At 39.0% G+C, this 20099-nt stretch overlaps 5 protein-coding genes across 5 annotated transcripts; all 5 read left to right on the plus strand.

The window, feature by feature from the left end:
* Window positions 1-259: 259 nt before the first annotated feature.
* GCK72_010411 (uncharacterized protein) lies at window positions 260-1698 on the plus strand (the record flags this gene model as incomplete). The annotated part of the gene is made up of 3 exons (XM_053727847.1): window positions 260-425; window positions 469-1274; window positions 1321-1698. 3 exons carry the CDS (start codon window positions 260-262, stop codon window positions 1696-1698), a joined length of 1350 nt encoding a protein of 449 aa, XP_053587424.1.
* Window positions 1699-1977: 279 nt separating this feature from the next.
* On the plus strand, window positions 1978-2383 carry GCK72_010412 (uncharacterized protein; the record flags this gene model as incomplete). Its single annotated transcript, XM_053727848.1, has 3 exons — window positions 1978-2099; window positions 2146-2218; window positions 2264-2383. The coding sequence occupies 3 exons, from the start codon at window positions 1978-1980 to the stop codon at window positions 2381-2383; spliced, it is 315 nt and encodes a 104-aa protein (XP_053587425.1).
* Window positions 2384-3450: 1067 nt separating this feature from the next.
* GCK72_010413 (uncharacterized protein) lies at window positions 3451-5258 on the plus strand (the record flags this gene model as incomplete). Its single annotated transcript, XM_053727849.1, has 5 exons — window positions 3451-3572; window positions 3747-4164; window positions 4211-4493; window positions 4541-4995; window positions 5040-5258. 5 exons carry the CDS (start codon window positions 3451-3453, stop codon window positions 5256-5258), a joined length of 1497 nt encoding a protein of 498 aa, XP_053587426.1.
* A 3563-nt stretch (window positions 5259-8821) lies between these two features.
* GCK72_010414 (uncharacterized protein) lies at window positions 8822-14258 on the plus strand (the record flags this gene model as incomplete). Its single annotated transcript, XM_053727850.1, has 13 exons — window positions 8822-8830; window positions 9481-9599; window positions 9645-10353; window positions 10402-10872; window positions 10921-11118; window positions 11172-11831; window positions 11923-12186; window positions 12233-13075; window positions 13122-13574; window positions 13619-13885; window positions 13933-14065; window positions 14110-14192; window positions 14241-14258. 13 exons carry the CDS (start codon window positions 8822-8824, stop codon window positions 14256-14258), a joined length of 4227 nt encoding a protein of 1408 aa, XP_053587427.1.
* A 3406-nt stretch (window positions 14259-17664) lies between these two features.
* Window positions 17665-18895, plus strand: GCK72_010415 (uncharacterized protein; the record flags this gene model as incomplete). Its single annotated transcript, XM_053727851.1, has 6 exons — window positions 17665-17743; window positions 17790-18038; window positions 18087-18263; window positions 18312-18406; window positions 18455-18697; window positions 18746-18895. 6 exons carry the CDS (start codon window positions 17665-17667, stop codon window positions 18893-18895), a joined length of 993 nt encoding a protein of 330 aa, XP_053587428.1.
* Between the last annotated feature and the right edge of the window lie 1204 nt (window positions 18896-20099).

Raw genomic sequence — 20099 nt, forward strand, 5'->3', positions numbered from 1 at the left:
CGTGCGTGTTGCGACGCGTGGCGCCAAAAAGGCATTCGAATCGTTTTTCTGAATCATTTTTTGAGGAACTACCGCCATTTTCTGATGTTTTGAAGCATGTTGTTATCAGTTTTGTTCCTATTTTTCTCGTGAATCATTTCTTGTTACTTCTTTCTCGAAAATGTTATTTTTGTTACGGACATGAACGGATATAACTGACATATTCCGTAAAAGATATCAATGCATCTGCTTTTCTAACTGTTTTCTATTTATTTTCAGAATGAGAGAAATCGTCCACGTTCAAGCAGGACAGTGCGGAAACCAAATCGGTTCCAAGTTCTGGGAAGTCATATCCGATGAGCACGGAATACAACCCGATGGAACATTCAAAGGAGAGAGTGATTTGCAGCTCGAAAGAATTGACGTTTATTACAACGAGGCCAATAGTTAGTTTGAATATAGGAGATATCTCTTAACTGTGTTTTTCAGATGGAAAATATGTCCCTCGTGCTGTTCTTGTTGACCTCGAGCCGGGAACAATGGACTCTGTCCGTGCTGGACCATTCGGACAGCTTTTCCGCCCTGATAACTTTGTTTTCGGACAAAGCGGGGCTGGAAACAACTGGGCTAAAGGACACTATACAGAAGGAGCTGAACTTGTAGACAACGTTCTCGACGTGATCCGCAAGGAAGCCGAAGGTTGCGACTGTCTTCAAGGTTTCCAACTCACCCACTCTCTTGGAGGAGGAACTGGATCTGGAATGGGAACTCTTCTCATCTCAAAAATTCGCGAGGAGTATCCAGACAGAATCATGAGTTCATTTTCTGTAGTACCATCTCCAAAGGTTTCCGATACTGTAGTTGAACCATACAATGCCACCCTCTCCGTCCATCAGCTCGTAGAGAATACTGACGAGACTTACTGTATCGATAACGAAGCCCTTTACGACATCTGCTACAGAACTCTCAAACTCACAAACCCAACATACGGAGACTTGAACCATCTCGTCTCTCTCACAATGTCTGGAGTTACAACCTGCCTCCGCTTCCCAGGACAGCTAAATGCTGATCTCCGCAAGTTGGCTGTCAATATGGTTCCATTCCCACGTCTCCATTTCTTCATGCCAGGCTTTGCTCCATTGTCCGCAAAGGGTACTCAAGCGTACCGTGCACTTACTGTCGCTGAGCTCACCCAACAAATGTTCGATGCCAAAAATATGATGGCTGCTTGCGATCCAAGACATGGTAGATACCTAACTGTTGCCGCAATGTTCCGTGGACGCATGTCTATGAGAGTGAGTTGTTTCCACTCTCGAAGCTGTTCAAATAAGTAATTTTCAGGAGGTCGATGAACAGATGCTCAACGTTCAAAATAAGAACTCTTCATACTTCGTTGAATGGATTCCAAACAATGTGAAGACTGCCGTGTGCGACATTCCACCTCGCGGACTGAAAATGGCTGCCACGTTTGTTGGTAACTCGACAGCTATTCAAGAGTTGTTCAAGCGCATCTCGGAGCAGTTCACTGCTATGTTCCGCCGAAAAGCCTTCCTTCATTGGTACACCGGTGAGGGAATGGACGAGATGGAGTTCACTGAAGCTGAGAGTAATATGAATGATTTGATCTCCGAGTATCAACAGTACCAAGAGGCAACAGCCGAGGACGAGCCTCTCGACGAGTACGCCGGAGAAGGAGAGACGTACGAGTCTGAACAATAACTCGCTCGTGCAGAACATTTAATTTATTGTGCTCACGTTTGTGTTTAACTGTCCCATGATCTTTATGTTTCATTCGGTACGACTCCCAGTTTGTCGAATAAAATATGTACCTGACCATAATACTATTTCTTATCAGATTCGATAAGTAAGAATCTTTTCAATACTTGCTGAATAATCATACTTTATCAGATACGATAAGTAGAATCCTTTTCCAGAATTTTTAAATATTGAGCTTGACAAACCTAGATTAGGCCTGCATAATTAATTTTGTTTCAGACAATGAAAGATACCGTAGTTAAAGGATCGCTTAAGTTGAAGAAAGTTTCAACCGAAGCACCCAAGAAAGCGAAAAAAAGCAAACCAACAGTGGATCCGAAGCAAGTTGATATGACAATAAGAAGGTATGCCAAGCGTTTAAAAATTGACTAACTGTCCCAGAGATTCCAGAAACGTGTCCAGCAGCGGACCACACAAAACCGAAGCTGAGCTTCGGTTTGAGGCGAGAAGGCAAGCAAATATGGTATTAACACTGTTTCCCATTATGCATATTGACAATTTTCTTTAGGCGGAGAGAATGTTGAAGAGGGCCGCCGTGAGCCATCGTGAGAAAGTAGAAAAATTCAACAAGCAGATGGAAGAAATGACTGAGTTCAACGATATTCCAAAAGTATCTTGGACCAAATAATAACTCCGGCCGTGACTCATTGTACATTATTCGTTTTTATCCTTGTCTATAAATGTCAATAAAGAAATCACAACTGTCAAAGTCCTTAAATTGTTTACGTGTTAGTGAACGATGGTTTTTCTTATATGTATGCACAATCTACTGTCGAAAAAATAAAGTTTCGACAAGGATTTTCAAAAATAATTTCGCGCGCTGAAACGCGCAAGCGCATAAAGTTGTGGGCGGAGCTTAAACTGCAAGCGGCGCGGTACTTAATTTGGAAAAAACAACTGGAATTAGAATCGCGCCGCTTATTTAAGCTTGCAGTTTAAGCTCCGCCCAGAACTTTATGCGCTTGCGCGTTTCAGCGCGCGAATTTTTTTTTGAAAATCCTTGTCGAAACTTTATTTTTTCGACAGTATCAACTTATTTTTCTCAAACTTGGATTTTCAATCAACAAGTACAGTTAGGCCTGTCGTACGGCCGGCCGCGGATCAACCAAAAGGCTGAATTTTGGCATCGACTAAACTGGGAACCCCAATATAAAATTACCCCATAGCCTTCAGTACAGTAATATACTCTACATCACTTCTTCGCTTCCTATTCCACGTCATTTTTTCTGTAAAAATTGCGTCCAATTCGCGTCAAATTCGTTGCATCCTCGGAGAGTGTGCTTGCGAACAATGTCTGCGTTTCTAACCACCGCTGCACTCTCGTTTTCTTTTTCTTCATTCCCCCTCATTCTCGTCCAATGAGCTTGACAACATCTCCGTGAGGCTCCTTCGGTGACGGCTTCATTGATTATTCTTTTTCACATCTTCTCGAGTTTCATCGGCTTTTCTGTTATTCAATTTGGACGCTTCGGTTTAACCTAGAGTTGAAAAGACACATTTTTAGAAATCAACTGAAAAGTTAATTTGACGTTTCCCACGTTTCAATTTTATCATTTTAGAATTGATTGCGTGTGCTTATCATCTTGTCGTTTCCGCTCTCCAGTTATGATGCTCTTACTTTTTATCAATTGTTTCAGGGTGCATTTGGACAGTCTACGAGTTTTAGCACTACATTCCCCCTCAATACAGACAAAAATGCTACGTGGAAAAGTAGATCCAAAAAAAGAAGAGCAGGAAAGACTGCAAGGCTTTTTGTTGGAAATGTTAAAGGAGGAAGAGAATAAGTATTGTGCAGATTGTCAAGCAAAGACTCCTAGGTAAGTTGTTTCTGCGATAACTAACTTCAAAATAGTAAAATATTATTTCGATTAAAAAAAAAATTTTTAGAAACCTTGCAAAGCAAAAGTGACTATATTTTAAATAACATTTCAAGCCAGAGAAAGTTTCAAACTATTGCTCTTTTTTTAAAAATAATTTTCTTCACTTTTCAGATGGGCGGCTTGGAACCTTGGGGTTTTTATATGTATTCGTTGTGCCGGAATTCACCGTAACCTCGGTGTTCATATCTCAAAAGTTAGGTCAGTAAACCTTGATTCATGGACACCCGAACAAGTGCAGACAATGCGAGTGATGGGAAACGAGAAAGCTCGCCATGTATACGAGCATGATCTTCCTGCTCAGTTCCGACGACCAACCAACGATCAGCAAATGGAACAATTCATTCGAAGCAAGTATGAGCAAAAGCGGTATATTCTTCGCGATTTCGTTTATCCAACAGTCAATGCTAGTGAGTTGCCGAAATCTCTGGCACAAGCTTCGAAAAAAAATGGAACGCCAGTGGTCAGCATAACAACTCGTGGAAACACTGCTATAACTAGTAATGGACATAGTTCTGCTAGCCCCTCCGCAGTGAGTTCCACCTTTTTCATTTGTATAAAATATTTTATATTTGCAGGCTCCATCGCTACTTGATTTCTCTGATCCACCTGCCCCCACATCGGCCACTAAAAACTCTGTCAATTTCTTCGACGAATTTGAAGGACTGAGTCTTAACAATTCGGTTTCAACTGCTGCACCACCCACTCATGCATCTAATGACGATTTTGATGATTTTGGATCATTTGTATCAGCGAACGCACAATCAGCAGCGGCTACAGTTCCAACGATCGCTGCTTTCGCCGACTTTTCATCTGCTACTACTACAACTTCATCAGCAGTGCCTTCTTCAGGACTTAGTGGTATTTATTAAATTTCGAAAACTTGAAAATGAAGCATGTGTTTTCAGATCTTACTTCTCTGGCTTCCCCCGAAAATGGAGGAGACAAGAAAAAGACCAATGCCGACATTCTGTCGCTGTTTGGGCCATCTGGAGGGGTTGCTGCTTCTAACGTAGTGGCTCCTGGTGGCTTCGCTGGATTTGGGTTGCAAGCAGGCCCACAGCAGTCACAAGCTCCTCAAAACTCATTCCCAGCATTTGGAACACCACACGTTCAACCACCACAAAATGACATGTTCGGTGGACTTTCGGGAATTAATTTCGGAACACCTTCGGCAGCTCCCCCTCAAATGACTATGTCCCACAATCCTCCGCAAAATTTTAGTTCCGCATTCGCATCGATGTCATCAAATCAAAGTCAACCATCATTCAGTCCCAAACCCACCCCAACTTCTCCAACCAGCTCGCAAGGCTTCAACATCCCAAATAAATCGAATGCATTCGCTGATTTGGCTCTCGGGAAGGTGCAGGAATTTCCCGATTCAGTATAAGTAATTTTCTGTTGCAGGTTATGAAAACGAATTATGGACAAAGTGCACTGCATTCTACGCCGACCTCTTCATCCGTCAATCATATGTATTCTATGCCAATGTCCACGTCATCTTCTTCCATGGGGACTACAACTGCGACCAACAACGATTTGTTCGACATGTTCGCATCAGCTCCACCTCCAGTACCTGTAACTGTCAATTCTTCTTCCGGTTTGGATGACTTGTTAGGACTCTAGACACTTTTTCCCATAACTAGTCATCCCAAAATTGCATAATGTGAGCTGTGATTTTTCCCTCTTTCCTTCCCCATCTCTAGGTACTTATCATTTTTGATAAAGTTAGTAAGTTATTCTCGTCACTTTTGTTTGGTTGTGAGCCTATTTCCTGAACTTCCTTTTATTTCCTTCACCCCAATTGCATATCTAAATAATTTTGTGTTCAAGGTTTGGTAAGAGTGAAAAAGGTTATCGATTCTAGTGAGTAAATACAAATCCCACCGAATTTCCAAACATTCTGGCTTTTCTTTTCCATATTTCTCCTTGTTTTCGGTTGTTTTCATATTAATCCTACTCTTCCAGCAATTTCTTCCCCATACTAATTCATGCTTAAATATTTTTATCGAATGAAATTTTCCGAGAATCGCGAGCAATTCATCGTCTCAATTTACAAAATGTATATTCTTGAGCAATAGATATAAAACACTTTTGGCACTATTGTAACAAAATGTCTAATCTCGGAATGAATGCTATAGAAACCGACTCGTTTCCACATTCGAAACACATGAAAGCGGAAAAATCATATAGCTGCAAATTTGTGGGATAATGTAGCTACGCCAATACATTAATACATTAACCCGAAGTGCAGAGATTGTTCCGGTTAGCAAATGAACGCACTTTCTTGAGTATAATATTCAATATATGTCAGAAAATATTCTGAATATATTGAATATATAAGGGAATATATAGTTGAATGTTCCCCATTTCTGTTCATATTAAATCATATTTATTGCATTGAATTGAGATAAGAGCACGTGGAGACATTCGTTTTAAACAAAACAAACCAGTTTATGACGATAACTTCGGAAAATGAGTGTACTGCCAGTGACCGCTTCTCTTTCGGTGAACTGCAATTACAGACAAACATCGTCTGTAACTTTTTTGTTTTTATTGTTGAACAACTACAACATCTATTTACCATCTATAACATCCTGAAATATGTTACTGGAATCATAGAGTACGCAGACGTGTTCGCCCTGATTCCGGTCAAAAAGAGTACAAGAATCGGGGAGACGGTGGAGAAAATAAACGGAATTCGCGAGAAGGAATTCGTCTTCGAAGAGGAGAAACCACAATTAACGCAGACGGAATTCATCTATTTTCTTTTTATACAGGGAACTTTCTTCAAATATAAAACTCGGAGAGTCAGGCAAAAATATCTCGACTGTTGTGAATATCAATCAAATATTAAAGCAATCAATCAGATAATCAATTTCCATGGTTTCTGTGCAAATAATATAGAAAAAAGTTAGAATCGTACATTTTTCAATTCTTTTTTTTTCAATTATCGATGAACTGCGAAAGTAACTCTTATATTAATTCATATGCAACTGCGTTTCTAACTGGTTCTCTTTTTTTACAAAGTTCAGTGTCATCTGCAGCAGACGCAGTAAATGTGATTCATAAGTTCATCTACACATTGAAGAAAAGTATTATCTACTGAATTCTCCATTTCTTTCCTTATTTTTGGAGTTCTTTCACTTTTGAATGTCCCGAGAATTTGATGAAATTTGTCGAGATGTATTATTATTATTTGAAAAATCAGAACAAATCTATTGCTGCCAGACCACCACGTTTACTCGTTTGGCCACATAAGTCACAAACTACGGGCCACCTGTAAGCCAACACAGAAAACCAAACGGTACAATAGTAAATAGAAAAAGAAACTCTTCTTCTGGGCGCCTGAGTTTATTTTAGACTTGTAAATACAAAAGTGTTCTCTCTATTTGTCATGCTCCCCAAATCGTTGTAGAGGCTACGCTCATTTGTCCAGAGACTACAAAATCTGGATGAAATGGCATATGAAATCAGAGGGATCTTTGCTATCTGTAAATCACTCCTCTCACATTTCCGTTTCCTTCTTATTTTGACAACCTCCCTCAACTTCCTGTGTTCTTCTGACTCAATCGTTCCTCTTCTTTTTCACTATCTTATCTATCTAGTAGTCTCTTTTATTTTTATTTTTCCTCTTCACTTTCCATCTTTTCTCACACTCTCTTATTGGTCTTCATTCCAATTATTCTTCTATGAACAAGTAAACTTTTTCTAATGAACTAGTTGTATGGCTGGAATTGTATTAGAAGTACAGTAATCTCATGGGAAGCATTCATTACAAACATGCTGCAATTAGTCCAGTCTCATGGAAATATCCCACGTTTCCGATAAAATTAAAGGATGACAGAAGTATTTTGGATACTTCGATATTTAAAAAAAAAGCAGAACCACAGGAAAAGATAAAGGCATCTTGAAGATAGGAAAATGTGGGGTTCAGAAACATTTCCCTCGTTCTGCTAATTCTTAATTTTCTTTTCTTTTATCATATATAAACTGTATTATTTCCCCTATCTCTATGTGCGCGTGCTCTCTGAGCCGAAACCTTTTCATTTTCGCGCCCTCCTCAACCCAACCAATTTACTTTCTGCCTTTGCCCTCGGCTGGTATATTTACTTAGACCATCGAAAACGAAGGAACTGAGCGCTGGCGGGACGACAGAAGAATTTTTGTGTCTTCTCGGCATCTTCTCTCTTTTAGTGATTACTGGTTTCGAAACTGTTAATTTCACAGTGTGAGATCATAAACAACAACGAGCATCCGTTATTTTCTCTTTTTTCATTTGATCCATTTTTCTCTATTGCTAATTTACTTATTTTTATTGATAAAAGGTTTAAGCTTCACAATACCATAAAACCATAAAATAATAGATGGCTATTCACATCTTCAATCTAGAGAAACATAAGCATAATACAAGAGACGGCTAGATAGATAACGAAGAGGGACACCGAAAAGTACTCGTTTTTGCGCTAACACGAGATCTTCCGCACCCGGCGACACTGCGCATTGCAGCTGTTCATATCTCGAATTCTTTCTTTTCTCCAATCTCTTTAACCGTTTCTTTTTTCAAACATTTTCCGGGTTGTAGACGTCTCCGTTTCGCGCGAAATAAATTGAAAAAGATTGAAACGACACGGTGATCTCGTTGGCTGATTTTTTTGGTATGTGAACCTATCTTTCTTCTTTCGTGTCGAAATCTCTGACTTCTGCGGAGAATTCGTTTGAATTGTGTTCTTTTTGACAAGTTTTAAATATTGTGTTTATTTTCCAATCGTGTTCATCTCACCTCCCGTGAACTTATTGTGCCCAGTTTTCAATGAGACAATTCGAAACTTTGAACTTATTATTGGTTTCTATCTCTTATCTCGACATCCTCGTTCTTTGTTTTAACTTTGAGTGATACTGTTGCAAGAATTCTACTTGGAAATATCTCGCCACGAAAAACTTACTACGGTACCTCCATTTTTTTTACCGAATGAGTTTTAGTAAATAAATCTAAAATTTCGTTAATCTTTAGTAATTTCTGCTTATTATTCTTTTCAGTTATTTCATGAATTTTTTTTACAGAAAACGCCTCTCGGTTCCAATAAATGTAGGAGAGTGTGAACGACACTTGGAACAACTCGAAAACCATCTTCACAACTATTTTTGTATTATAACCCCATTATTTTGCATTCTCGAGAGAATTGTGAATGAGCAAGGTTGGTTTGCATAAATTGGTTGGTTAATAAAATTAGTTATTTTTTTGCTTACGGTCAACACCGAAAACAATTTTTCTTTTTTTTTCCCGTGCTAGCACGCGTGCTGTGAAGGCAAATTTTAAACGATCGCCATGAATATTTCTGCATTTTAATATTTATGCGTTATCGAACCAATCTTGGTGAATAAAATTAAAATGAGAAACTAGCTTATCCTATGTATCAGAGTTGCGCGGAAGTAAACTCGGAAGTTAGACGGAAGAGAGTTTTATTTCGACAATATGAAACAAACTTCAAAAATATGAAGTTAATATGTCGTATTGATGGTATTACTTCCCTTCGAGCATAAAAAATTCCGAAATTTTTCTTATCCCCTACCAGTAGACTTGAAAAAGTCTTCACTTCCGACTTCCGACTTCCGGGTTTCAAATTCGGCTGCTTTTTCGGGTCTACTGGTAGGGGATAAGAAAAAGTTCGGAATTTTTTATGCTCGAAGGGTAGTAATACCATCAATACAACATATTAACTTCATATTTTTGAAGTTTGTTTCATATTGTCGAAATAAAACTCACTTCCGTCTAACTTTCGAGTTTACTCCCGCGCAACTCTGCTATGTATACAATAAATAGCAGATATATTTTTTCAATTTTCAGAAATCGGCGGGCTCAGACGTGGAAGCGTCAACGTCGAACTCGAGTAGTGCTTTGTATGATACGACTACTTCAAAAGGACATCATAGGCGAACATCTTCACTATGGGTGCCGCCAACAAGGTTTGCTCCTTGATTAAAAATTGAATTGTTATGCTTATTTTTCAGACCAATCTTCTCATCACCTACTCAGGTGATCAAAGAGAAAGCCGAAAACGGTGGAAGAATTCTAAAGGCACATCCAGTGACTCGATGGCTCTTCCCTAGTCAGCCGATTCTTCCACAGCAACGACTTGTAGTCCCGAACAATCAGAAAGAACCTCCTCCGCGATACGAACAACCAAATCGAAAATACTGTGGCAACCGAATATCTACAACGAAGTACAGTGTACTCACATTCATTCCTAAAAACTTGTTCGAACAACTACATCGAGCTGCAAACCTTTATTTTATCTTCATTGTGATCCTCAATATGATTATCGGTGCATTTGGAAAGTACATTTCTGTGATGCCTATTGCCTTTGTACTCGGCATAACCGCTATAAAAGATGCCTTCGAAGACTATCGCCGCTACAAATCAGATCAGAAAATCAACCATTCCACATGTCGTGTGTGGGATGCTAGTCAACAAAGGTATCGAAAGCTCGAGTGGCAAAATATTTTAGTCGGTGATTTTGTTCATTTATCTCATGACGAAATAATTCCCGCGGATATTCTTCTGCTCCGAAGTAGTGACGTGAATGGAGTTTGCTATGTGGAAACATGTAACCTCGACGGGGAAAGCAATCTTAAACAGAGACAAGCAATCCGAGCGATGGGCAAATATCATAACGCGAATGTACCGTTAGAATATTCACCAGCTGAATTCAATTACAGAGTGAGTATCAATTATGGAAATTTTTCAACTTCATATGAGAATTTTCAGATTGCCTGTGAACAACCAACAACCGATGTCTATAAATTTGAAGGAAGATTGGAAGCAATGGAAGGTGGCCCACCATTGGCTCGCGAGTTCACAATTCTGGCAAAGGAAAATGTTCTGTTGCGTGGTTGCGTGGTTAAGAACACAGATTTTGTCGAGGGAATTGTACTGTATGCCGGAAAAGACACAAAAGCTATGCTCAACAACAGCGGACCCAGATATAAACGAAGTTCACTAGAGAAGATGACGAACATAGATATTCTCTGGAGCGTGTGTACACTTCTTGCTCTTTGTGTGCTCGGAGCAGTTCTATCTGGTGTCTGGCTCCGTAACTACTCAGCTCCATATACTGTTCCTTTTCTGGTTTTCATCCCACCAAATTCCACGTATCACAACAACAACGACTCGCAATATAAATATAGTCCGTCATATGAGTCTTGGTTCAGCTTTTGGAGTTACATAATTGTCTTACAAGTAAGTCAATCTAAGATAAGTAATTTCTTAATTGTTTTGATTTTTCAGGTCATGATCCCCATTTCCTTGTACGTTTCAATTGAGTTCATCAAGATATTCCAAGTGTGGTTCATGTCTCAGGACAGAAACATGTATTATGATAAAGTAGACAAAAGACTCCAATGCAGAGCATTGAACATCACAGAGGAGCTGGGACAAATTCAATATGTGATGTCTGACAAAACGGGAACATTAACAGAGAACCAGGTATTTAATCTCAATTCATCAGGACGGCCTGATACAAAAAGCTTTAATTCCAGATGGTGTTCAGAAGATGCTCTGTCAACGGTAATGATTATGGTGGTCGTCCAGTTCTCGATGCAACTGATTCCTCTCTCGAACTCGTCGCTTCTAACTTGCGGAGTAATCAACCCACAGAAAAGAAACTACAGCTGGCAGCATTGGCTGAAGCGGCTGCAAACACTGGTCGACTTCGTCCTTCCCGTGATCCTACTCTAGAATCGCACTTGGCTTCCAGTGTTCTGAAACAAGGGAGCGATATCGATGATCCCGTCTTTGCATTCTTCCTGACGATGGCTATTTGTAACACTGTTGTCGTCAACGCCAAACCTCACGAAGATTTGATGGATCCAGATGGAGACATTGTAAACAGTCGATTTGCAACGGAGGAAGATGCTCTATCGCCAAAACGAGAAAGTAGTTCAGAGAGTATCACGGGAAACAAGTATCTTGCTGATGTCGAAGAAGAGAGTTTATCATCAAATGCTTCCACTCCAGTCGTTGCAGAAGAGAAGGTCGTCGACGATGGTTTCGAAGAAATTGAGCTGATAGAATTCCCAGAAGTTAAGGTTGAAGATACACAACCATCTGATAAAGATATTGAAGTAATCGAAAAGAAAGATGACGAAAAAGAAGGAACCAACAATTACAATGGAGAACGGAAGGAAGGAAAAGGATTTGTGAGTTTTACCCCTCAATATTCTTAGGTTCTGAAAAATGAATGGGTTTGAAAAGATTTGTGAGTCATTAAAAAACAATTCTGATCTTCAGGGAATACTTCATCGACCATCTATTCTTTCCGTTCCATTTGCCAAGTTGAAAGGAATCAAAAGCCCGTTTCGCCGATCTGTTGATAAACGTTCCAGTTCATCAGAGGTCAATGCACCACCACCGCATTCGTTTTACGATTCTGAGTCACCAGACGAACTAGCCCTTGTGGAAGCTGCTAGAGAATATGGTGTTCGGTTGTTGAAGAGGCGGTTTGATGATGTCATAGTATATTTACGTCACTCGACCAAAAGTGTGAAGTATAAAGTGAGATACTTAATGGGCTGAAAGGGTTTGATTCTCTTAATTGCAGGTATTGCACACTCTTCCTTTCGATGCTGATCGGAAGCGTATGTCGGTGATTATTCGAGAAGTTACAGGAAAAAAACGGATAATTGTTTTGACGAAAGGAGCAGATGCAACTGTTCTGCCAGTATTAAGCAATGAATTCTGTACATCTACAAGAGGAGAAGAAGTTATTTTCAAAGCCCAAGAACATTTGACTCAATACGCAAAAGAAGGTCTCAGAACATTATGCCTATCGATGAAAGTTTGGTCGGAAGAGGAATATGCGGAGTGGAAAGAAAAACACGAAGAAGCTGAACTTGATATGGTGGATAAAGATACTCTTCTTGTGGAGAGTACTCTTCGTGCTGAACAAGACTTGGAACTACTTGGAGTTACAGCAATTGAAGACAGATTGCAAGATGGAGTACCAGAATGCATACATTCTCTTCGAGAAGCTGGCATCCGAGTTTGGGTTTTGACTGGAGATAAAATTGAGACAGCAGTGAACATCGCATACTCATCAAGACTGTTCTCACCTTCTATGGATCTTCTCAATATAGGAGCAAATGGAGTTAGAGCGATTTCTGATCTACTTGGAGAACATTTGAAGAGAATCGCAAGAGCACAAGAAGTATCAGTCGATGCTGTTGATTCATTTGGACTCGTTCTGAATGCTGCCACGATGAATTATTGTCTTGATCCACACAACATCGATCGGTTTGTCAAACTTCTCCGTGGGTGTCGATCGGTATTATGCTGTCGTGCAACCCCTCTTCAAAAAGCACAACTTGTGAATCTGGCGAAGAACCATCTAAAAGGAAAAGTACTTGCGATTGGCGACGGAGCAAATGATGTCAGCATGATTCAAGTATGATAACAAAATTGTATTTCCTATATTCTTATCTTCATTTCAGGGAGCTGATGTAGGTGTCGGATTATCTGGACAAGAAGGAATGCAAGCTGTGATGTCTTCGGATTTTGCTATGGCTCGCTTCCGTTACTTGTCCAATCTTCTATTGATTCATGGACACTGGAATTACTACCGTCTGGCACAGACTATTCTTTATTTCTTCTACAAAAACGCGATGCTCGTATTTGTCATCTTCTGGTATCAGATATTCAATGGATTCTCAGCTCAAGTTCCGATCGATCCTGTCTATCTCATGGTCTACAATCTCATATTCACTTCGGTTCCACCACTTCTTTTTGGTTGTCTTGATCAGGATGCTAGTGCAGAGTTACTTCTAGACTGTCCCAAACTATATGAACAAGGTCGGCTCGGAAAACGGTATAGGTGGTACTCGTTTTGGATCAATATGCTGGATGCTATTTGGCAAAGTCTGGTTGTATATTTTATATGTTACTTTGTGAGTTCGATTTCAAGTTATAATTCAAAAGAATTGAATTGTAGACATATCGTGGAAGTAATGTAGATATGTGGACATTTGGACATCTTCTAGTCACTCAGCTGATAATTGTCAACACATTTCATCTGGCTCTGTTCGTTCAGTATTGGACTTGGCCTATGTTCTGGTCAATGTTCCTTTCGGTGCTTTTATTCTTCATATGTGCTCTTTTGTACAATGGATTTGTCACTGCGAACTGGACATGGACTAACGTAAAAGATCCACCATCTATGGTCTCTTTGAAATCATTCTCGAGCCTCGAGTTTTGGATGGTGAACCGACTTTACTTCAACAGTTTCTGTAAGACATAAACTTTCAGGCTCTCGTGATTTCCGTCATTCTTTGTCTGACCCCACGATATGTGATCACTGCTGTTGTTAATACCGTTTCTCCATCAACTACTCTTCGAACAAGGCTCGGCGCAGAAGACGGTATTAAGAAGGCTGAATCACGTACGCATTGAATATAAACCGGTTAAAGATCATTCATTTCTCAGGATTCACGTCATGTGCCGTTGGATGTCTATCAGCTCCATTCAAGTGCGTGAGATTATGTTGTAAAAAGAAGGCGACAGCTCAAGTAAGATTATATTTTGTGCATTTCTTGAAACTGAATACGTATTTCCAGCTCGAACAAGTTCAATGAGGCCCGTGCATCTCTTCTTCATCTCATTCACCCTATCATGTTTCCATGGTCAATATCCACATTTCTTATTGATCACCAATTCTTCTTTTCATTTTTGTATCATCTCTCCATATCATTCTCACTCCCTTTCCCAATCTCATGAGCTTTGCCAATTTCACACGGGCCACCTTTTCTCTCGATTCGCGTATTTTTTATCGGTTCAGAATAGGTGCATTTTTGAGCATCATCAACTCGACATCCCTTACTTGGACATTTATTGTACACTATTGCTCCGTTTTATCATATGCCTACCGTATCCTCTCTCACTCTCTGTACAATAATGACTCATTTTCGTTCTTCCTGATTTCAGGAATCTTCTTTGCAGCATCCCAGTACTTTGTTAATACGAGGTGTGGAAAATTTTATTAGAGCTTCTATTTAGATCTTCCTTGAGTTTTTAATAAAATTATGAAATTTGTTTCTTGATTTACTATTGCTCTTATTCTCGTGTGGACAGGTCGTGCCTTCTAGTTCCCTGACAGTATAAATAAATCTCAGGAAAAGAGTTTCTTTTTAAAAAAGCATTAGCAAAATTCCACAGCGAATAAATATATTTTGCCAATTTGTTTCAGTCGGGTCTGAATATTCGAACTTAAAATCGGATAACGTACTGATATTAGCAATAGGGTAGCATCTGCTTGCTCTCATCAAATAGGAAAAAAATTGAGTTGAAAATAGAGGCACAGGCATTTCTCTGTCTCTTCGCTCTCTTGCACTTCCTACGTATTTGCGACGAGAATCGAGCGCCCCCACGAAACAGCTGAGTGGTGGGGAACGATAGAGTGCTGAAGCAGTTAGAGACGACAGACACACGCCTATTGATCGGGCCGCCCGGGCAGACGGCTGGAGATGCAGACAAAGTCTCTTCTGAATTTTTTCGACTTTCTGGAAAAGTTCAAAGTATTTTTCAAACCGATCATGTTTTCGTTTACTGTTTCCTATGAACCCTTCCGTGAACCATCTCAGTAAACGATTTCATTCGTAATTATTTTTAATATCGTGAAAACTGTTCTGCTTCTCCTTTATCGTTCTTGCGTGAACGCCATTTTTTTCCTAATTCAGAACGATACAGTTACAAAGAATCACAATGATTACAACTCGTAGGAATTCTATCTTGCGAGTTGAAATTAAAATTTTTGTTTATTTCATAATCTGAAGATATTTCTGTAAAATATACCAATTTTTCTCGAATTCCAGCATCGTTAATTGTTCCCAGCTTGATTGCAGTGTTTGTGAATAAGAATCACAACTTGATTATCATTTCGTAACTTTTTGAATTAAGAATATAATTCAATCTTTAAAAGTGCATCTCCTCGAAGTTGGTGAAAACAGAAAAAAAGTGGTGATAGTAGGAATTGTGATTGAGAGCCACTCTCATTCATTACAGTCCAGTGAAACATCCTATTTCTCTGAAACTTCTCAGTTGTGATTTTGTGCTCACACATATTCGCTCTTGTGCTCGCACGACATCTTGGATGAAATATTTTATGTTCCCCTCAAATCCCCATGATTTTCTCAACATTGAGAAAGGAAAAATGTATCAATTTCGTCAGCCTGGCGTTTTCACATTGCAACACTCAACTTCTCCCAGCCTTTGCCAATCTTCGCGCACGTTTTTCTTTTCTACTTTCTTTTCGTAGAGCTCTCTATTTGCTGCTTCTGTATTTGATCAAGCTTGCCGTCGTCACTCGTTCCCGTTGATGATGCTGCACGTCTTTGAACTGATTTTCCTCGACCGGTCTTTTTGAAACTCATGCAACACGATAAACACGCTTCAATGTCATCTGTAGTCTGTTTGCCACGTGTGTGATCGTACTCTGTTCTTTTCTTCTTATCTTTGTATTGCCACTTTTTTGTTCTAACTACTTAAAGTCAAACATATGTTAATGGTATACAGCCAATTTGCAAATTTTAATTATACTGAACCTTCTCAAACTACTGTCTTCAATAGGTTAACCATTGTAACTCGTCAGAGGAAAACTCTCATATCATAGCACACACAGAAATTTCGTATCTTCGATTTAAATTGGACAGGCAAAGATGTCGTCTTATATTAATGACATCATTTTCTGATGTCTAGTTTGGTTGGTTTCTCTTGATGAACTGTGAATATTTGTCTATTCATCATGGAATCTGTCTTTATTGTAATTTAAAATATATCAGCTCTGATTTCATCCGAGGTATTATCATTTGTTTACTTTTGGTTTTCTCATCAGTTTCATAGTAATTTTTCTTGAAAAGTGTTCTGTTCTCTTCTCTTCTTTCAAAATTGATTTTTGTAGGAAAAACAGTTTCTTTTGTTCTCTACGGTTCATGGTCATTAAAACTGTAACCTGCTTTTGCCAACTATTTCAATCAGATTAAGGGCGTTTAGTTAATTGAGTTCAACACATTCTTTCGTCCCTGTGCCAGTGACATCAGCAAAAACTTCAAAGGCATTTCCGTTATCTCTTTCTTTCACTTCTATCTCTTTTTCTCTGTTTTGTTTGTGTATACGTGAGAAACAGAAGAAAAAAGGTTTAATAAAACTCTCCGATTCAATGACGCTCAGATCAACCAGCTGTTCGATCCTAATTCGGACATTGACCTTTCCATTCCTGTCATTTGCTGTATGGTTTCTATCATCAATGATCTTCGATTCGCAGTTACATGTTATCACTAGTACATTCAATTATCGATCAATTGCATCGGAAAGAAATTCAAAATGATTGATAACCTTTCAGTTTCATCTAGTAATGGCTATCTGCCCACGTTTTTATTGTCATCGGTCTTCTTGACCTCGGGAAGAACGGTTTGAATCTCTAGATCAAACCTGAGAGATCAGTCAATTCATGTGACTTGTTGTTAGTTATTCTTTCCTACTCTCACTCTTTTAAACACATTATCTCAACCGTCAAATACAGTTCCATTATTCCTGCACACATTTCTTTTCTCTCTCTCGATATATGATGTTTTGACCACTTTCCCACTCCGACCTGTTTTCCTTTCGTTATAATAACTAAATGAACGAACGATCAATCTAATTCGAGAAAAATGCTTCCGCACAATCTTCTTTTTGTTTTTTCGTATCCTCCCTCATAGCTCAGGTGACTAACTTTCGGAGCTTGTTACACTTTTCTTCTCGTCCATGAATTCTCTTCGTCTGTTCTTATTTTATCTCTCTTTTTCTTCTTCATAATATTTTTACGACTCTTATTGATGTGGTTCAACTTGTTTTCAATTGCAGGAGTGATCTGTAAGACCCTCAATTCTTGTCACCCTCCAGCAGACTTCGGACGCCTTCTTCCATGTATCTTTGAACGTTGTTCGATTTTAAAGACGGCTAAATACACGACTTCGTTTCGAAATTCCGGTGAACAATCGAAAAATGGTGGCCGGTGTGAGGTTACTCGCATACGGGAGATTAGCAGTTAGAGCAGTTTTTTCAGCGTCTGCTTTAGATCTTGGTAAATTTCAATAATAGAGAGAAAACTATAGATGTGTCGTTTTCAGGATCATCAATAGGACCAGAAGCAATCAGTTCGGGTAGACGAGGGCTTTCTAGCAGTGCTTCTAAACCTGGAAAACCACCAACTGAAGGATCTCCATCTCCTGCTCACAGTCCTCACGTCGAGAATGTGATTGCGAGTTGTGCAGGCTTTCCAAAAGACATGCTAAATGGCCCATCTACTGTTCAAGATAAAGGAGTCTTTGGTGATGATGCCTGGTTTATATCTAGGTTCAAAAATACTTTCGTAGTCGGTAAGCTTGACATTTATAAAAACGAATAATTTTTTTTAAATGTTTCAGGAGTAGCTGATGGTGTTGGTGGGTGGAGAAAATATGGAATTGATCCCTCAGCCTTTTCACGAAGGCTAATGAAAGAATGCGAAAAACGCGTTCAAGGAGGAGAGTTCGATCCAAAAAGACCTGATTCGCTACTCGACTTCGCATTCAGAGCATCAGCCGAGGCGCCGAGGCCTGTTGGTATGAGAACAGTTCATCAGACATATATTCAAAATAAAAATTGTTAAGGATCATCAACAGCATGCGTTCTTGTTGTTCATCAAGAAAAGTTGTATTCGGCGAATCTGGGTGACTCTGGTTTCATGGTCGTGCGCAATGGAAAGGTATTTAACATAACACAGTTTTGTTACAAAAAAACCGGTGGTATTCAGATAATCTCAAAAAGTCGTGAGCAAGTGCATTATTTCAATGCACCTTTCCAGCTGACACTCCCACCAGAAGGATATCAAGGATTCATCGGAGATAGGGCAGATATGGCTGATAAAGAAGAAATGGATGTAAAGAAGGGAGACCTTATTCTTCTAGCCACAGATGGTGTCTGGGACAATTTAAGTGAGCAGCAAGTACTCGATCAGTTAAAAGCTTTGGATGAGAGAAAGAGTAATGTTCAAGAAGTGAGTTGTCGTAGATTTAAATATATAGCAATTAAACTATTTTTCAAGGTTTGCAATGCATTAGCTCTGACTGCACGGAGGTTAGCATTTGATTCGAAACATAACAGTCCATTTGCAATGAAAGCTCGTGAGCATGGATTTTTGGCTCCTGGAGGAAAACCAGATGACATCACATTAGTACTTCTTCTCATCGCCTAAAATGTTCTTAATAGTTTTTTTTTAACTTTTCAGTTAATGTAGATTAGTGTTTTTATTACAGGTTTCCTTTTCACCAAATATCAATTTTCTCCTTCTCCTCAAAGTTGTTCCCATTCTCTGAATCTGTTCGTACTCAAATAAGAATTGTATCGTCTGTTTTTGAGATCTCTTTCTTCATTCTCATATTTTGTGCTCCTTAATTTTTTATGTCATCCTGTCTTCAAAACTGTGCCTTTTTCTGTTATCTTCATTTCTCATGAGATTTTTTTGGCGCCCCACGTTTCAAGTGGCTCCCACGTAATCGGAGTATTTTCATAAGGGTCTTTACTATTATTTCGGGCAGTTTCAAATTCTTCATTAATATTGTGCTGCTGTAGGTTTGTTAGAAATTTCATTGTTCGGTTAGTTGAGGCTGAGTTAAATGTTGTTGTTCCTTTTTTGTTTTTCTAATTAATACCTTTTTTACTAATTAATCGCTGAGCACAGTTCTCAATCAGCATTCAAAACTGTTCTTTTCTTCCGTACAATAAATGTAGTTGAATCGATTGTCCGAATAAACAACGTATTGCAGAAACACTGTTTGATTGAGGAGAGACCTAGACTACAAGAGACGCAATAAGACAGTCGGGAATCTTGCTGCCTTCTTTCGGTCGTCTTTCAATTTGGTCACTTTCACAGGAAGCGCAGGAAGAAGATGTCAATCAATATATTCAAATCAAGAATCAGAAGTCCAAAGTTGTTTGAATTCTAATTCCAGTTAATGTTTATTTAATTTCAGAGATATATTAACACATTTAGCATTTGGATGTGCAATCGGATATTTGATCGGAATAGTAATTTTATTTGATGAAGACTATGATATTTCAAAACATATTCATCTAGTGGAACACGGTTAGTTATTATATGTTCAAAAGAACCGTAGATTCCGAGAACCTAGAAACCGTAGAATTTTCGTTTTACAGAAAAGCCTACTCAGAAAACCGATAGTGTTAATCTTCGTTGCGTGATCATTATTCACAAAGCCACTCATGTAAATTTAACTTTAATCTCAAAATCTTCCAAATATCACAATTGCAGAAACCAGAAAAAATAATATCAGCTTTTGACGACGGATACACGAAGCTATGTCAGGAAACTATATACTTCACAAATAATCAGAAGTTTTTCGACAAATTTCAGAGTATGTTTCGGTAGAGATGAACGT

Source organism: Caenorhabditis remanei, chromosome III (genome assembly GCF_010183535.1).
Source record: "Caenorhabditis remanei strain PX506 chromosome III, whole genome shotgun sequence".
Taxonomy (NCBI): Eukaryota; Metazoa; Nematoda; class Chromadorea; order Rhabditida; family Rhabditidae; genus Caenorhabditis; species Caenorhabditis remanei.